Source organism: Amyelois transitella, chromosome 3 (genome assembly GCF_032362555.1).
Source record: "Amyelois transitella isolate CPQ chromosome 3, ilAmyTran1.1, whole genome shotgun sequence".
In the NCBI taxonomy this organism is placed as follows: Eukaryota; Metazoa; Arthropoda; class Insecta; order Lepidoptera; family Pyralidae; genus Amyelois; species Amyelois transitella.
Window position 1 is genome coordinate 7,117,284 of NC_083506.1, and position 18,332 is coordinate 7,135,615.

At 37.4% G+C, this 18,332-nt stretch overlaps 2 protein-coding genes across 2 annotated transcripts; one reads left to right on the forward strand and one right to left on the reverse strand.

Annotated features, from left to right (window-relative positions):
• The first annotated feature begins 550 nt into the window (after positions 1 to 550).
• LOC106135427 (DNA-directed RNA polymerase II subunit RPB1-like) lies at positions 551 to 10,234 on the forward strand. Its single transcript, XM_060953005.1, has 7 exons — positions 551 to 707; positions 1,037 to 1,306; positions 1,393 to 1,699; positions 3,247 to 3,538; positions 3,652 to 7,079; positions 7,354 to 7,545; positions 7,998 to 10,234. The coding sequence occupies exons 1-7, from the start codon at positions 627 to 629 to the stop codon at positions 9,134 to 9,136; spliced, it is 5,709 nt and encodes a 1,902-aa protein (XP_060808988.1). The 5' UTR covers positions 551 to 626; the 3' UTR covers positions 9,137 to 10,234.
• Positions 10,235 to 11,722: 1,488 nt separating this feature from the next.
• LOC106135466 (acetylcholine receptor subunit beta-like 1) lies at positions 11,723 to 18,140 on the reverse strand. The gene is made up of 9 exons (XM_013335759.2): positions 18,065 to 18,140; positions 16,818 to 16,954; positions 15,529 to 15,683; positions 15,364 to 15,454; positions 14,832 to 15,179; positions 14,550 to 14,743; positions 14,113 to 14,271; positions 12,098 to 12,362; positions 11,723 to 11,887 (listed from the first exon to the last, which is right to left on the reverse strand). Exons 1-9 carry the CDS (start codon positions 18,123 to 18,125, stop codon positions 11,723 to 11,725), a joined length of 1,575 nt encoding a protein of 524 aa, XP_013191213.1. The 5' UTR covers positions 18,126 to 18,140.
• Between the last annotated feature and the right edge of the window lie 192 nt (positions 18,141 to 18,332).

Sequence of the window (18,332 nt, forward strand, 5' to 3'; positions counted from 1 at the left end):
ATAAGCCATATGGCTGAACGTAGCCTTTCAGTTATTTCAAGACTGTTGGCTCTGTGTACCCTTGTATATTTTCAATCTTCAAATATCTTTTGATGAAAAAAAAATAAATTTCTAAAATAATTTACCTATATAGTTAAAATCATAAGTAATAAACTAATGATAAAATATGATATTTCTGTGTTATTTTTCTCATGGCTATAAATTATTACCATCACTGAGGGAATACACTAAAAAGCAGTTTCCCTGAATTGCCTATTAGAGGGGCGGAAAGAAATTTTTTATACATTAGTTTGTAAATTGGTCATCTAAGAAAACTGCATTTAAATCGAAGCAATGGTTTTCGCTTGACACGAATACAAATATACAGAAAGACGGTAATTCTTAAATCACAATTCAATATCGATTTTTTACCTTACAAGTTCAGAGCTCGGTCAGTTACTATTTTGTTACATGTTAAAGATATAGATTTTTAACTCAAGATTGTTTACCTATTTGTGGTTCCTATGAAGCCGTCTGGCGCTTTAAAATATTTAATTTAGCGCCTTTTCAGCGGAGACAGCTGGCAATAGTGAGAACCACTGACTGACAACTTTACTGAATTCCTCAGTCATATACTTGTCGTCAAAATGGCGACAACAAATGATTCGAAGGCGCCTTTGCGCCAAGTTAAAAGAGTACAATTTGGAATATTATCGCCAGATGAAATTGTAAGTAGTATTATCCGTTTTCATTAACAAAATATTTATATTATTTTATCAGTAGATTGCCAAATGTGCCAAGAATTATGAATTATTTCTTGTGCGTCGATACGTCAGCCCTGTTATTTTCATGGTTATATTTCCTGCATGGCATATTTTTTTTTTGTTTGGGGATTTCTTCGGAATTTTTATATATTTTTTAATAACATCTATGAAATACAGGTTGTATTTCATATTGGTGCACATTTTGTTGGTTGTCATTGTGTATTTTGCTTAGTGTTGCACAATATTTTTGTTGGTATCTAAAACTATTGTTCTAAAACGAATGGTATTTTCAGCGTCGAATGTCAGTCACTGAAGGGGGCATCCGCTTCCCTGAAACTATGGAAGGCGGCAGACCCAAACTTGGCGGACTTATGGATCCTCGACAAGGGGTGATTGACAGAAGTTCCAGATGCCAGACTTGTGCTGGAAATATGACTGAATGTCCAGGACACTTTGGACATATTGATTTGGCCAAACCAGTTTTTCATATAGGTTTTATCACAAAAACAATAAAAATATTGAGATGTGTTTGTTTTTATTGCTCAAAGTTACTTGTCAGTCCGGTAAGATATTTTATCAATTCTATCTGCATTGCTACTAGAATAAATTTTCCTCATTTAACTTACTACATGCATTTTATCTGTTTTAGACTAATCCAAAGATAAAAGAAGTTGTGATGAAATCTAAAGGACAGCCACGAAAGAGGCTTACCTATGTTTATGATTTATGTAAAGGAAAAAATATTTGTGAGGGTGGTGAAGATATGGATATAGGCAAGGAGGGTGAGGAAGGGAAACGAGGCTCAGGCCATGGTGGTTGTGGTCACTACCAACCATCAATCCGAAGACAAGGTCTGGACCTAACTGCGGAATGGAAGCATGCAAATGAAGACACACAAGAAAAGAAAACTAATATTTCTGCAGAAAGAGTTTGGGAAATTCTCAAACATATCACAGGTGAGAATATTAAATGTAGGTTGACTGGCACCCTACTTGCCACAAGTCCCACATTAGGGGGTGTCATAAAAAGGATTTACAACACCCCTGAGCAACCAGCTCTTTTGCAAAAGGCTTTCTTTGTGTGAGTGAACGAAGCAACAAGGCAAAGGTAGTCCATACTGGCTTGCTTAGTCTGGGCTCTAATATACAGTTGAAGGAAATTACAGGCCTTGCATTGAAAATCAAGTTACTTACCAATTTTGACCAAATAAGAACAAAATAAAATAAACAAAATCTGGCCAAGTGCAAGTTGTACTCTCGCATGAAGGGTTCCATACCATCATTACTTGTAGAGATGGGCAAATGTCTGGGCATTTAAGGCCCAAAGGGAAGGAATATATGGGCATCTATTGGGAATCTTCCCAAATTGCCTTAAATGCCCCGGAATTTGCCCATCTCTAATCACATATTAATTTTTGTTGTTTCTACTTGGTTTATATAAATCAACCAAAAAATGCTTTAAAATTTGAATAATCACATAACAATGTCTTCCAGCACAAATCGGTACATCTATTTTCAATGATTTTTAGTATATGTTGTTATAGAGGCAACGGAAATACATAATTTGTGATTAGATATCACTGTTTATATATAATTTTTTTGTCAAATAGTATAGTAAAATATGTGCGAATTATGTCATTACCATGACAAGAATACACTTGCATTTTGTCTTGCTCAGACCACACATGTTTATCATTAATACAATCCTCTGTGCTGTAATAGGCTTTCCAGCAAAACTCACCATTTAAACTATTTTATACGAACACCTGGATGTCAAAAAATTATGTCCTACTGGGTGCCTATCATTTGAACAGACGAAACATTTTCCATTTCAATGACAGAGAAAAGAAAAAAGAAGTCGGCTAGTAGTAGTTGGTGTCGTCTAATCTATGATGGATTAACGGAGAAAGCTTAAATGCAGTTTACAACATTGTCTCTGGTAATAAATCAAATTTATTCATATGAGAGAGAAAGGAAACACCATAGGGCTTTTTGGGTCGTCGAAGGTGAGGTCAAACCAACATTGTATTAATGATAATCATGTGTGGCCCGATCTTGACAAAATGGCCTCTTAAATGCATATGAATTCTTGACATGGTAATGACATAATTTTCACATATTTTATTATACTTTGTGACAAAATATTTGTATTGAAATCAATAATTTTTATAGTTATTCACAATTTCTTCTTCGACGTTTAAATTTACAAATAAATCTTTATTTGTAAATTTAAATGTCGGTGAAAATGCTGCAGTGTAGTTAGTTTTGCCACCTCTTCTATACCTTGCCTTTCGCCTTGGAAGCGGTAGTACATACATATGATTAGACTTAGTTATGTAGACGTCAGTTAGTGAAACATACTATCCAATTTGTAAAATAAATCTTTCCTATTCTACACGCGCGCATTACCGCCGCCACACATTGATCACTGCATAAAATATTTATATGTAAAAATAATTGTAAAGTTCAATGGGCAGACTCAATTTTTGTGTTTTATTTCACAGATGAAGAATCTTTCATTCTTGGAATGGACCCCAAATTCGCCAGACCTGACTGGATGATAGTTACTGTTCTACCAGTTCCTCCTTTGTCCGTCAGACCAGCAGTAGTCATGTTTGGGGCAGCCAAGAACCAGGATGACTTGACCCACAAATTGGCTGATATAATTAAAGCAAACAATGAGTTACAGCGAAATGAACAGACAGGGGCACCAGCTCATGTGCTTGGAGTTAATATTAGGATGTTACAATTCCATGTTGCCACATTTGTCGACAATGATATGCCAGGCATGCCCAAGTGAGTCTTTTATAAAGTAATAATCTTAAAATATTATAGTAAACAATTTATTATAATTTAATAAGAATAATGTAATAAGAATAAGTACTTAATAATGTTTAATTTAATTTTAGAGCTATGCAGAAATCTGGAAAGCCATTGAAAGCAATCAAGGCACGTCTCAAAGGAAAGGAAGGAAGAATTAGAGGAAACCTCATGGGAAAACGTGTAGACTTCTCAGCTCGTACTGTTATCACACCTGATCCAAATTTACGTATTGATCAAGTAGGAGTCCCTAGATCAATTGCACAGAATTTAACATTTCCCGAGCTGGTCACACCATTCAATATTGACCGCATGCAAGAACTTGTAAGGCGTGGAAATGCTCAGTATCCTGGTGCAAAGTATATTGTCAGAAGTAATGGAGAAAGGATTGACTTGAGATTCCATCCTAAACCCTCTGATTTGCATTTACAATATGGTTATAAAGTGGAGCGTCATCTGAGGGATGATGATTTGGTAATTTTCAATCGGCAGCCCACACTACATAAAATGAGTATGATGGGTCACAGAGTAAAAGTACTACCATGGTCCACATTCCGAATGAATCTGAGTTGTACCTCACCATACAATGCTGATTTTGATGGAGACGAAATGAATTTACATGTGCCACAATCAATGGAAACAAGAGCAGAAGTAGAAAACATTCATATCACCCCGAGGCAAATTATCACTCCACAGGCAAACAAACCTGTTATGGGTATTGTACAGGACACACTGACAGCTGTGCGCAAAATGACCAAAAGAGATGTTTTCCTTACTAAAGAACAAGTTATGAATCTATTGATGTTCCTTCCTACATGGGATGGTAAAATTCCACAGCCATGCATTTTGAAACCCCAGCCATTGTGGACTGGTAAACAAATATTTACTTTGATCATTCCTGGAAACGTAAACATGATTCGAACCCATTCCACCCATCCTGATGAAGAAGATGATGGACCCTATAAATGGATATCCCCTGGTGATACTAAAGTAGTTGTAGAACATGGAGAACTTCTCATGGGTATCTTATGTAAAAAATCACTGGGTGCCTCAGCAGGTTCTCTGCTGCACATTTGCATGTTGGAATTAGGACATGAGGTTGCTGGCCGATTCTATGGTAACATTCAAACTGTGATTAACAACTGGCTGTTGCTAGAAGGTCATTCTATTGGTATTGGAGATACTATTGCTGATCCACAGACATATCAAGAAATTCAGCGTGCTATTGTTAAAGCTAAAGATGATGTCATAGAAGTTATTCAAAAAGCTCACAATATGGAATTGGAGCCCACTCCTGGTAATACACTAAGACAAACTTTTGAGAACCAAGTGAACCGTATATTGAACGACGCTCGTGACAAAACTGGTGGCTCTGCTAAGAAATCTTTGACAGAATACAACAATCTCAAAGCTATGGTGGTAGCTGGTTCCAAAGGATCCAATATTAATATTTCTCAGGTTATTGCTTGTGTAGGTCAACAAAACGTAGAAGGAAAGCGAATTCCATTTGGATTCCGCAAGAGAACATTACCCCATTTCATTAAAGACGACTATGGTCCAGAATCTAGAGGTTTTGTAGAAAATTCATATCTTGCCGGATTGACACCTTCAGAATTTTATTTCCACGCCATGGGTGGTCGTGAGGGTCTTATTGATACTGCTGTAAAAACTGCCGAAACTGGATACATTCAGCGTCGTTTGATAAAGGCTATGGAGTCTGTTATGGTTCACTATGATGGTACAGTGAGAAATTCGGTTGGGCAACTTATTCAGTTGCGTTATGGAGAAGACGGTTTAGCTGGGGAAACTGTAGAGTTTCAAAATCTACCTACTGTCAAACTCTCAAACAAAGCCTTTGAAAAGAAATTTAAATTTGATCCATCTAATGAAAGATATTTGAAGAGAATTTTCAATGAAGACATAATCAAAGAACTAACAGAATCTGGCTATGTAATTGCAGACCTAGAAAGTGAATGGGAGCAATTATGTAAAGACCGAGAGATTTTACGTCAAATTTTCCCCAGTGGTGAATCTAAAGTTGTATTGCCATGCAACTTCAAGAGAATGATTTGGAATGTGCAGAAGATTTTCCACATCAATAAGAGAATGCCCACAGATCTAAGTCCTATAAAGGTTATACAAGGAGTCAAAGATCTTCTGAAAAAGTGCGTCATTGTAGCTGGTGAAGATCGTCTTTCGAAACAAGCTAATGAAAATGCTACCCTGCTGTTCCAGTGCTTAGTCAGGTCAACACTTTGCACTAAATTTGTCTCCGAAGAGTATAGACTTTCGAGCGAAGCTTTTGAATGGTTGATAGGAGAAATCGAGACAAGATTCCAACAGGCGCAGGTTAATCCTGGTGAAATGGTTGGTGCACTTGCTGCTCAGTCTCTTGGAGAACCTGCCACTCAGATGACACTGAACACTTTCCATTTTGCTGGTGTGTCATCCAAAAACGTAACCCTAGGTGTACCCCGACTTAAGGAAATTATTAACATCTCCAAGAAACCAAAAGCTCCATCTCTTACCGTTTTCCTAACGGGCGGGGCAGCTAGAGATGCCGAAAAAGCTAAGAATGTACTTTGCCGCCTTGAACACACTACTTTGCGTAAAGTAACTGCTAATACAGCTATTTACTATGATCCTGAACCGCAAAATACTGTTATTGCTGAAGATCAAGAATTCGTCAATGTTTACTATGAAATGCCTGATTTCGATCCTACAAAGATTTCGCCCTGGTTGTTGCGTATTGAATTAGATCGTAAGAGGATGACAGATAAAAAATTGACAATGGAGCAAATTGCCGAAAAAATTAATGCTGGTTTCGGTGATGACTTGAATTGCATTTTCAATGATGACAATGCTGAGAAACTTGTATTGCGTATAAGAATTATGAATAACGAAGAAAATAAATTCCAAGATAATGATGAAGAGACTGTTGACAAGATGGAGGATGACATGTTCCTTAGATGCATTGAGGCAAATATGTTGTCTGACATGACACTACAAGGTATAGAAGCTATAGCAAAGGTATACATGCATTTGCCTCAGACAGAAGCCAAGAAACGAATTATTATTACTGAGCAAGGAGAGTTTAAAGCAATTGCTGAATGGTTGTTGGAAACTGATGGAACTTCACTAATGAAAGTTTTGTCTGAGCGTGATGTCGACCCCATCAGGACGTTCAGTAACGATATTTGTGAGATATTCCAAGTATTAGGTATTGAAGCTGTGCGAAAATCTGTAGAGAAGGAAATGAATGCGGTGTTGCAGTTCTATGGTCTATACGTGAACTATCGTCACCTTGCTCTGCTGTGTGACGTCATGACTGCTAAGGGTCATCTTATGGCCATCACACGTCACGGCATCAACAGGCAGGACACTGGAGCTCTGATGAGATGTTCCTTCGAAGAAACTGTGGACGTGCTCTTGGACGCGGCGAGTCATGCAGAAGTCGATCCTATGAGAGGAGTGTCAGAAAACATCATTATGGGGCAGTTGCCTAGAATGGGAACTGGTAAGTGTTGTTTTGATGTTTAGAGCAGTATTAGGTAAAGCATATAGTTTCATAGTGACATGCTTTTGCCAAGAGCAAGTTCACTCCATCCTTAGCAAACGCCTATTGATCATTTCTGGGCATTGACTGATGTCACTTTGCCTTGCATTGTCAGATGAGTTAAAAAACTAATATTCGCTGTTTTTTTGTTGTTGTTTACCTGTGCTATTCAAGAAGCACTTACTCAAAATGTCCCCTTAAATTCTTAATATAATTTATGTTTCTTCTGTTCCAGGATGTTTCGATCTACTTCTTGATGCAGAGAAATGTAAACACGGTATGGAGATGGGCGGCCTGGGGGTCGGCATGGGCGTCGGCGGCGGAATGTATTTCGGTGTTGGCACACCATCTATGACGCCTTTGATGACGCCATGGTCGACACAGAACACCCCTGGATATGGAAGTAGTGCCTGGTCTCCTGGTCAAGGTAAATATGATAATCATGCTTGTTTTTTATGTGGTGATGATTTTATTTCGTAATACAGCAAGAAAAAAGTGGGTAAAATATAGATATGTGGTTTTGATTTTTCCGTGATTGAATGACTGGTTTGAATTTAGGCGAGAAATTGGACAATAAAAACTATTTAATGTAACCGCAATGGTGGGTTGTAGTGTTTTGGACTGTAAAAGCCGGAGTTAGCAAATACTTAAGTAGAATTTTATTTGTATTTATCAGAATATGTGGGACATAACAAAATATTAGGCAACACTAGAAAAAACTAAATACTCATTTTATGCAACAAATGAATTTATTTTGTTTTATTTTTATACTTTGTTTTAATAATACAAATACACGCTCAATTTTCCTTTTTAGATAACCCATCGTGTTGGCAAAACTCAAATATTGTGTATTCATAATATATTTTATATTTGTTACAGTGGGCAGCAGCATGACTCCTGGAGGCCCCTCATTCTCTCCATCTGGAGCATCCGACGCATCAGGATTGTCTCCAGCATACAGCAGCGCCTGGTCGCCGCAACCTGGCTCTCCAGGGTCGCCCGGGCCCCCATTGTCCCCATACGCGTCGCCCGCCGGAGCTTCGCCCTCCTACTCCCCAACAAGTCCAGTGTACGCGCCCGCGTCACCGAGTCTCACACCTTCGTCTTCGCACTACCCCCCAGCAAGTCCATCCTACTCCCCGACGTCTCCTAATTATTCTCCAACATCCCCCATATATTCCCCGACTTCGCCGAGCTACTCGCCGACTTCTCCGGGCTACTCTCCGACGTCGCCGTCGTACTCCCCCACGTCGCCGAGCTACTCGCCTACATCACCGAGCTACTCTCCAACCAGTCCGGCTTATTCACCTACATCGCCGAGTTACTCGCCCACTTCGCCCAGCTACTCGCCGACAAGCCCGTCCTACTCACCAACAAGCCCTTCATATTCACCAACAAGCCCGGCATACTCGCCGACTTCTCCTGGTTATTCTCCATCATCCCCTAGCTATTCACCCACAAGTCCTGTGTACAGTCCTGCGTCGCTCAGTTATTCACCGTCATCGCCAAATTACACGCCGGCATCGCCCGCGTATTCGCCAACTACTCCGTCGTACTCTCCAACTTCGCCGGCCTACTCTCCGACGTCTCCGAATTACTCGCCTTCTTCGCCGAAGTATACACCGACATCGCCGAATTATTCACCGACGTCTCCGTCTCTGGCCGGCGGCAGTCCGACTTACTCGCCGACAAGTCCGCAATACTCTCCAACGAGTCCACAATATTCCCCCACCAGCCCTGCCTACTCGCCATCGTCGCCGCAGCACCCGCGAAGTTACTCGTCATCTTCCCCAAATTATTCCCCGTCTTCACCAAACTACTCGCCATCCTCGCCGAGCTATTCCCCGTCTTCTACAAAATACTCGCCGACGTCACTTACTTACACCCCGACTTCTCCCAACTATTCCCCCTCATCCCCAGCGTACTCTCCATCTTCAGGCGGTGCAACGACTACCTACTCCCCGAATTCACCAACATACTCCCCGACATCTCCCGTGTATGACGATGGCGACGATTAAAGTGTCATAGATGTCATATAGTATTAAATTTAATTGAATTCCAAATTACTTTGTGATTTCTAATCATTATTGAATTGACTGAAAGTTCCGTATACTGTCTACTGTTTTTCACAAGTGTTAAGTATAGGTGCTTATGATAGATAAGTTATAGATGTATATATAAAATTAATCAGGCATTCGTTGTCTTGTCTCAATGCTGAGAGTCCTAAGTTGGGCAGTGAAAAAATTGGCTCCTTAGCGCCACCTGTAAGAATGCTGAACAGAAACCATGGCATTCTGGGAAGTGATTTAGCCCTGTTTTGAACCACAGAATAAGAGACAGAGGCCAGAAAAGACATGTTTTGTCAAAGTTTGGGAAATCCAGCCTTCTTAACATGACACGCCCTACGCCGTTTTTATCTAGCGATAAATTATCGCTGTCCCGTTCATGTTATAATACAAAGCGAAACATCGATAGTTAATCGCACGATAAAAACGTATGGCTAGCAGAAGTAATTCATTTGATATCAGATATTTAATTTCGATTTTTTTCCCTGGCTATATTTTTTTTAAATGAACCTATTTAAAAAAAAGAAACTTACCTGATTTAAACATTCGCGTATATATTTTATGAATAATACAGGATTTAAACGAAAACGCGCAAGTAAACATACCTTTATTTTATCTAGAACGTCAGGTATATTAACGCGCTCAAGCATACCTTTATTTTATCTCGCAACATGTTACCACACATAGGATGATTCGAAACGACCGAGATAAAATAAATGTTACAAAACGTGCGCGTTTAATCCCTGGATTATTTATCGATTTGGATTTGACGTATCTAAACTTTCTCTTTTCTTAATTTTTTGTTAAAATCTGAGCTAGTAAGACAGCCAATAATACGACTTTAGCATCCAAGTTTATTTTACTAGCATTGTTAGGTTCTACTTTTGTCTTTTTCTAATAGGCTTATCTGAAAAAAAGAATCTTATTTTATTTCTTTCATTGAGAATTATTTTAAGGACATGTTTACATAGAATTCATAATTCAAATTTTGTAAAAGTACTATTGTATTGTCTGTATGTACTAATAATGAAAAATATTAGGTTTATGTTATTGTATTTTTGGAAAATAAATGTTTTATGGACAAAATTTTCTGTTTAAATTAAACGTTTATCATACTCACTCTTTATTTTTCCGCAGTACTTATCCAGCCCTTATTTATAAGAGTGTTATCATAAAAAATCGGTTATTATAAATAGTTACGTACATGTATATTAAAACAATACCAATTTGTGTGGGTTGTGGAATTAAACAAGATATAAAAATAAAGCATAAAAAGTTTGGAAAATCAATTTATTACGAAACAGGCTATTACAAAACCTCGAAACTTAACCCTTAACGATTTTATTCTTAAAGTATTTGTGGAAGATATTTTTATACATTTGAAGACATTTGAATTGTATCGTCAGCGTCATCGAGCGAGTCAACTGGGTAATTTCCTTATAATTATATTCGTCTCGAGTCTCGGTAGAACGAAGAACACTCTACGACAGGTTCTTTTGATCGAATGGAAGAAATACCGGACTGAATATTACATTTATGTGAGTTGTGTTCTTTCCACAATCTTGGCGTAGTCCCTAGTGTTTGTCTCTCAATTTTTTAATTTGTTAGGGATGTTTATATAAGCTCATTTTCAAAGAAATCTGAGAAAGAATAAATGAACTATGTGGCTGTCTGAGCAAATGCACTTTAACAGCAAACGAAATGTTTGCTGTTAAATTTTATTACTTCCATTTAATGTCCAGGTGTATCCATAGACGTTATTTACTACAAATGTTGAAGCTCACTCCAATCAAGAGAAAACCTTTCAAAAGCTGTATATTGGCACTCGCCTTGGTGACACAGTGTAGGTACCTAGATTTCAGCTAGAATAGGTAAATCCATCGCTAGAGAAAGGTCTTCATTAAAAAATCTTTCGTTTTAGGTTTTGATCATGCAACCTAATGAACATAAAAAATGATTTCATTGACGTTAATTGTAATTCTTAATTTTTTAGACCATTTAACGTCGTTTGCTTTACAATATCTTTGCATTTTTTTGTTACCTACTTATTATAACGATTACAATGTTGATAAAAATACAAACTTACTTCAAATTATTATTCCATACATATTGTGCTTTTATAAGACTCGAACACAGCCATTTTATCTATTAATTACTTTAAAATTAAGCTACTTATTTGTATAGATCTAGTCCTAATTATATTATACCTACCCAAATTAAATTAGAGCAAATAAATTCGATGTTTTGAGCGAACATAATGAACCTAGATAAAACTGTAAACATTTAGGTAATAGATAAGTGCTTATCTTTTGGCAAGTAGGTAAGTTTTGATGAAACACATTTCTGGAGGAACGGATATGACCTACAAAATCGTAATATCGATACTTACATGAAACTATCACCACAACAATAGTGCAATTAATTTAAATTTATTAATATATAGGTACCTCGAAGAAAGGATAGAGGATATTCCTAATGAAGTTCTTTGGTGATTGATTAATATATTATTTGGAAGAAACAATATGGAAGCCTAAACGTTTATTTTCCACGGTAAATTTCAATAATTCTGTCCTGATCGACGTATTCGAATATATGAGGAGCGTCCATTAGAATACCAACAGTGCCCGCAGTGGTGACGATGAAGAAGATGTAAAGTTGCAGTCTATCAATCACCATTGCTACGTATTTCCAATCTTCTCGAGTCTGAAATAAATAAATAATTTTATTGATCGTACTAAGGTTACGTAAGATCGTGTTAAGGTACCTATTGGTTTAAAAGCGATAAAATATACTTAACTACATGTGTCAAAAAGACAAGAATATATTTTGCGATAGGTTTACAAGAAATACTTATTTTGCTGAAGTAGAAACTTCTCTTCTGTATCTACTTACAACTAATCACTCCTTAGTTACCTGTATGTAAAGATCTTCATTTCGCAAATGTTCAGCAATGAATTCGACGGCTTCTGTAGCTTTTGCTGCTTCAGGAGACAGGAGTAAAGAATCTGAGCTCTCCGACTCTCGCCTTTCGCCACCGAGACCCAGACCACCCAGTGCACCCAGGCCTCCTAGGGCTCCCACTTCGCCACCACCTGCCGCACGATTAATTTTGCAGTTCGGGTGATGAAGATCGGATAACTCCATAGCTTCCATTTTACTCTGTTTGGCTCCAATGGCGCTGTAAAATTTAAAAATGTCAGGTGTAGGTAACTCAGGTAAATTCTTGGAAGATTAACTTAAAAAGCAGAAAGTTAAAGTTCTACGAGTAGGGTAAGAGTGGCAACCTTCGTACACCTTTTTTTCTATGGCTTATAAAAAATTAACTAACTGATATTATTGACTTATTTTAGTACTATGTTATCATGAATATTCTAGGCATTAATAAAACTTACAACAATTTCGAAAAAAATCAAACGTGCGCTATCAATGACGATTTTTCTGAAAAATGGGAATCGTGCGAATGTGCCCCATAGCAAGGGTACATTCGTACAGTGCCTAGGGTGCTTTCGTACATGGTAGGGACCTTTCGTACAATGAAATAAGAAAACTATTTACTTATTCAACACATATATTTTTTAATCACTTTTATACATATTATGTAATATTAGCTCTTGTACTTATAATTATTCAATATTGACGTCAATTATAATTAAAGCAGTCTTTACTTGGTTAATTCTAGAAATACCTTTAGTTTTCAACATAAAAGTTAAAGAAAATTTACCATTTAATATAAAAAAATATTTAAAAAAATGCTTATTTTAAGATATTTTTATAGCATTAATATTAATTGCACGAAAAGAGATTTATATTTATTAAAAAATATATATTAATTCTAACAAACAATGTAATTAGTTAAAGTCAGTATCATCCAAAACAAAATAATTTTACACAAAAGAAGCTTAAATAATAGTCAACATTGGACCAAATAGTCTTATAAACTTTTCGTACCCATTAGGTACAGTTAGTTGAAATTTATATTTATAACCTATTTAGGTATATAAACCTGCAATAATAATCAAATTATTAAACTACTGAACATTATACCCAATAAAGTTTCTCTCAAAACAAAATATGTTTGTAAGCCCGTAATTCATACGAGAACATTCTGCAATATAGTTATTTAGAAGTACTTCTTCTGACGTGGTGAATACCTGTTTAGACGTATATTTGGATGCAAAACTACGTAGGGGAGCTTCATTGGTAGTATTTTTTTTTATTTTTGCAAGTCGTGATTCCAGCGTAGAAGGCTTAATACCGTATTTGGCTGCCGATTTCCTTATAGATAACGTTTTATCTACGACTTCTTCTATAGCAGACTCCATCGCCACTTCATCTACATGTCCTGACCTCGAAGATTCCTTTTTCTTGTATACGCGCGGCATGGTCCTATAAATAAATTTAATATTATAATATTTGTTACAAAAAAAGTTTCATGGGGTACATCCGTACAGCACGGGGAGCATTCGTACATTATACGAATGCTCCCCACGTAAACTTGTACGAAAGTACCCCAACCCACGGTATCAGTAAATATTTTTTTAAATAAATAAATGGTTTAGAAATTTCTAAAAAACATCGTTAAAATATGAAACTAAAACTTTCATTCATCCATTAAATCAAACTTGTTATTTAATCAAAGCTATGATGCACCAGTAATATTGGTTTGAAATATTACAAAAAAATTACTTACCGAGTATAAAAACACGTCACGACATGCAACGGCGAAGTTCTCGGCTGGACTGTCGCGGCGTTCCGTATGTGGCGCGGGTGTTGTGAATGTAATCTACGCACACTACTACAACAGCGCTGACACATTTACAACTCTAGTTAAGAACACTGTACGAAAGCTCCCTCTGTACGAAGGGTGGCACTTTCCCCCTACACTTTCGTGCCGTTACACGGTGTGTAAAAAAAGTCGTGAAGCGAACCTAATATGTTTAGGAAGATCATGAGGAGCTGCGGCATGGGGTGGGGCTCCCATCCCAGGCATCTCCATCATCCAGCGTAGGCGGGTCTTGCGAGGACGGCGCATCAGCAGCGCTGCCGGCAAATAGTGCAGGAACACACTTCGAATCCAGAGAGGCATTCTGTAAAAAGCCAATGATAATTATGTACTTGGATATATGTATGTCTTTGGAGTAACCATCAAGTTAGTTCAATAGTTTCTTATTTTGTCTCTTATCAGACAATTCCCAAAATTTATCTTTGGTGGCTTCTAAGCCACCACGTAAATAGCATCCCTTTAAATGATTATTCACATGCTATGAAAAGAATTTGGTTTACGGTCGCGTCTTGCCCTGTCATCAATCCAGAGTATATTTATTTTCTTTGTAATAAAACGCATGCAAAAATGTTTTTTTTTTACCTGTGTGTTCTAGGCCCCCTGAAATTCCAGTTGATGATGATGACTGTCACCAGAATACTGACGGTGTTCATAATGAAGGTAAAGAGGAGGTATTTAGCGATCAGCGGTAGCACGAGCGATGTGGGAGGCAGGATCTTCGATACCAGTAGCAGAAACACAACCAGTGACAGCAAGATACTGATACCCAGTGTCACCTTAAAATTTAAATATTTGTTTATAAACGATCATAAAAAGACATGAGTTGTGGAAGTTCGGATTAAAACATATGAATTGTATAGGTACCTTTTCACCAGCTTCGGCGGGTAGATAGAAGACGAGCACGCAAAGAAATGAGATGAGAACTGTAGGCAAAATCAAGTTGACCGTATAGAAGAGTGTTTTCCTTCTAATTATTATGTAAAACGTGATGTCAGTTTCCGTGGGATGGTTGCCTTCATAAATATTCAAATAGGCGGGTACTTCAATTATATCCCAGGTCCCGGATTTCCAATAGTCCGAGAGGTCAACGAAGTTCTTGTTATTATATAATGCGAGCGATACTTGGTCGCCGTTGAAAGTCCAAGAGCCAAATTTCATAATGCACGTTTGTTGATCGAACGGGAAATACGTTACGTCAATAGTGCATGAACTCTGAAAAATAGTATAAAAGAATTGAAAAGTCACCATCATATTTTTTTATTTATATAGTGTTTGCCAATTTTTGTAATCGACAGTAAGATTACTTTTGATTCAGTGTTTAATTTATGGACCATAGTACGGCAGTACTAGGTAGCCATCAATTTACGTGAAATGGTTTCGAAATGTATTTAATTACCTGATAAATAGCCGGAGGTACCCAAAGTACTTCTCCATTAGGGTAGATCAAGACGTTAGACTTGTATCGTACTTCGTAATTCCCATCGGCGCTGAAATAAAAAGCATACTGTACAAGAAGACATGTAGAGTAGGTCAGTCTCAATAATATTTCTGGAGTACTAACTTGTTGAAGAGGACAATGTCTGGCTTCCAGACCTTGTCAGGCGGGAGCCGCAGCACGCCAATGCCGCCGTAGTCGGCCTCGTCCCACATCAGCTGGTAGTCCATCCAGACTAACCGCAGCCATACGTTAGATTTCATGATCTGATTTTTCTCATTCTAAAATAAAAAGAAGTGAAAATTTTTTATCAGTTTCCAATAACATTGGTTTGTTGTTCGGAATAGAAAGTGGGATTTCAAAGTTTCACATTACACTAATTTCAGGAGCAATGTCAAAATTCCATTTTCCCATTTTGAACCTACTTCATTTAGTTAGGTACCGTACCTATAACTTACATGCATACATCATATAGGTACGTCTATATCCCTTGTGGGGTGGATGGAGCTAGTGGTCTCGATAAGACTGAAAGGCCAGGAATTGAGTTTCAAATAGTGACGGTTTGTTAGCTCATCGCCTACAAGAGTAATGCAAATTTTATAAGCCTATCTCTTAGTCGCCTTTTACGGTTTCAATGGGAAAGATATAAAGTGGTTCTATTCTGATGTTCCGGAAACCACACCTACTAATTAATGTTATAAGTAATAGTTTCAAATCGATTCGATTTTATTCACAAAAGTTTTAGCATATACTAACTTATGTTACGTTTACGTAACTATTAAAATTTTCATATTATAAAGTAGGCTAACAGTATCTTCACTTTTAATAACTAATTATAAGAACTCTGGCTCTAGCTTGCGGCTTTTCTGTACATATGATGCAGATGGTTTTAATTTTGCATGACGGTATATGAACCCGCGGGCTGAACTAGGTAATAACTTCGCAAGTACCCAGTTTATGTTTAAGTTATATGTATCCGTTAGTTAGGCGAACAACGTAACTTAGGTACTACCTGATTTTAATCTTAATTATCTTTCTAAAACGTGTTGTTTAAAGTGACCAGTTTATGTTTATCACTTAAAGGATTTGAGGAGTACTTATTTATTCCTTTTAAGTACTTCGTACTCCAACCCCAGTGTGTAGTGTTGTTTGTTTTGTTTCAAAATATATATTTTTTTGAACATATTTTTTAGCAGGGTGATCAGCTCATCGCACTTTACACGCTTCATCTTCATTATAACATCACTTACAACATCGAAGAGTTTTACGAAGGGGAGGGCGACCCGCACCTTCCATCCTTCCATCAACCTTCTGCGTCGTCATCTGGACAGAGTGGATCAGTTTATTGTAGAAAAAAACAAGGCACACAACAAACCCCTTTTACCTTCTGTTGTTCTGGTAATAATATTACTTACAACATTGATGAGTTGCACGAAGGCGAGGCCAAAGCGCACGTCGACCTTCTGCGTCATGTTCTGTACCGGGCGGATTAGCTTGTTGTAGCCGCGAAACAAGTCGCGCACCAGTCTCTCCTCGTCTTCTGAACACCATCCTATTGACCAAATAAAAGATTTATAAAGTTTTTCATCATCAAAGATTGCATATTGATTTTGAATTTATGGTAAGCCGTATATTCACTGGTAGAGTCTAATAGAAATTACTATCATCGTACGTGGACGTCAAAGAAAAAGGCGGCTAAATTAATGATTATTTATTGAATCAAAATTTCCGAAGCAAGGTTCAGGGCTGTTGGCAGGCCGTTTTAACTGTAAAAGCCCTGTCAAATATTTCTACACCATATTAAGTTACAGTCAAATGTTTTGAGCGTACGTACGATGAGAGAGACAGATTGATGTCGAATTCATTATTTTTAGATCGTAGTTCATTTTTAATAACGAATATTTGATCGACGAGCATTCTGCTCTAATATCATGTCGATGTTAATTAATTTTTTGAGTAATACAAAAGTATAATAAATGTACATGCATATTTCATATTTCCTTTAATAAAACTTCCATGTCATTACATTAGTAAATAGCGCCAGGAACGGCATCGGAGTTGACTCGTGATGCTGCGGCAACTACAGATCAATAAGGAGCGATTCGTGGGATAAAGTGAGCATATCTCCGCGTCGATACATTGTAACTTATATTTATATAAAAATACTTATTTTATTTTATCTCGTAAACAGAGATAACAGCTAAAATAATACAATACACGCATATAAAAAATTTAGATTGGATGACGGATTTTAATTTAAACATTAACATAATTTACGTACTTTAAATTCACAATATAGATACAGATTGCAACAATTTACATTAACGAAGCATATTAGTTTAATGCAGCTTCGCACTTTAAATGCAAATGTGAAACAAGTTTCGGGATAATTTTTGTTAAGGACAGGTGATAAGATAAAGTCATGGTGGCGTCGCACATCAACATATCTAGTTATATTTTGTTGTAGTGATTCTTGTGCTACGTACCGGCACTTAAGAATAGGACCGCTCTATACTTTTCCCGTGGTTATTGTAGGACTCTCAAGGGAATGCAGTTTCATATTTTGCAATATTCAAAGAGGCTTCACGTCAGACGATAGTGAAATCAGATCTTTATTTTCTCTTAGTGGTTTAAACAAGGAAATTGATGGTGAGTTTCGTACCTGAGTAAAGGAGAGCGAGGATTGCAGTGAGAGTGACACACGCACGCGACCCGCCCGACATGGCGGCGGCCACTGCCGCGCGGCGCCCGCCCGCTCTCCGCCCGCTCTCCGCCCGCCCTGCATTTCACCGCCCTGCACTCTCTTGCATGCCTTCGCCCGCCCCACTTGTATTTCAGGTTACAGGCTACAATTTATTTTATTTTGATTGTGATGAATTTAAATGGTTAATTAGAGTTTACACCTATTTAGCCAAGTTCATCTCGATATC

Bases quoted from the DNA above. Each gene is read 5' to 3' on its own strand.
- LOC106135427 (XM_060953005.1), top strand. From the start codon at position 627: ATGGCGACAACAAATGATTCGAAGGCGCCTTTGCGCCAAGTTAAAAGA. The intron at 3,539-3,651 runs GTGAGTCTTTTA...ATTTAATTTTAG, and splicing joins GATATGCCAGGCATGCCCAA to AGCTATGCAGAAATCTGGAA. The intron at 7,546-7,997 runs GTAAATATGATA...TATTTGTTACAG, and splicing joins TGCCTGGTCTCCTGGTCAAG to TGGGCAGCAGCATGACTCCT.
- LOC106135466 (XM_013335759.2), bottom strand. From the start codon at position 18,125: ATGTCGGGCGGGTCGCGTGCGTGTGTCACTCTCACTGCAATCCTCGCT. The intron at 15,684-16,817 runs GTAAGTAATATT...TTTTTATTTTAG, and splicing joins TCGTGCAACTCATCAATGTT to AATGAGAAAAATCAGATCAT. The intron at 14,272-14,549 runs GTAAAAAAAAAA...GGCTTTTTACAG, and splicing joins AGGGGGCCTAGAACACACAG to AATGCCTCTCTGGATTCGAA.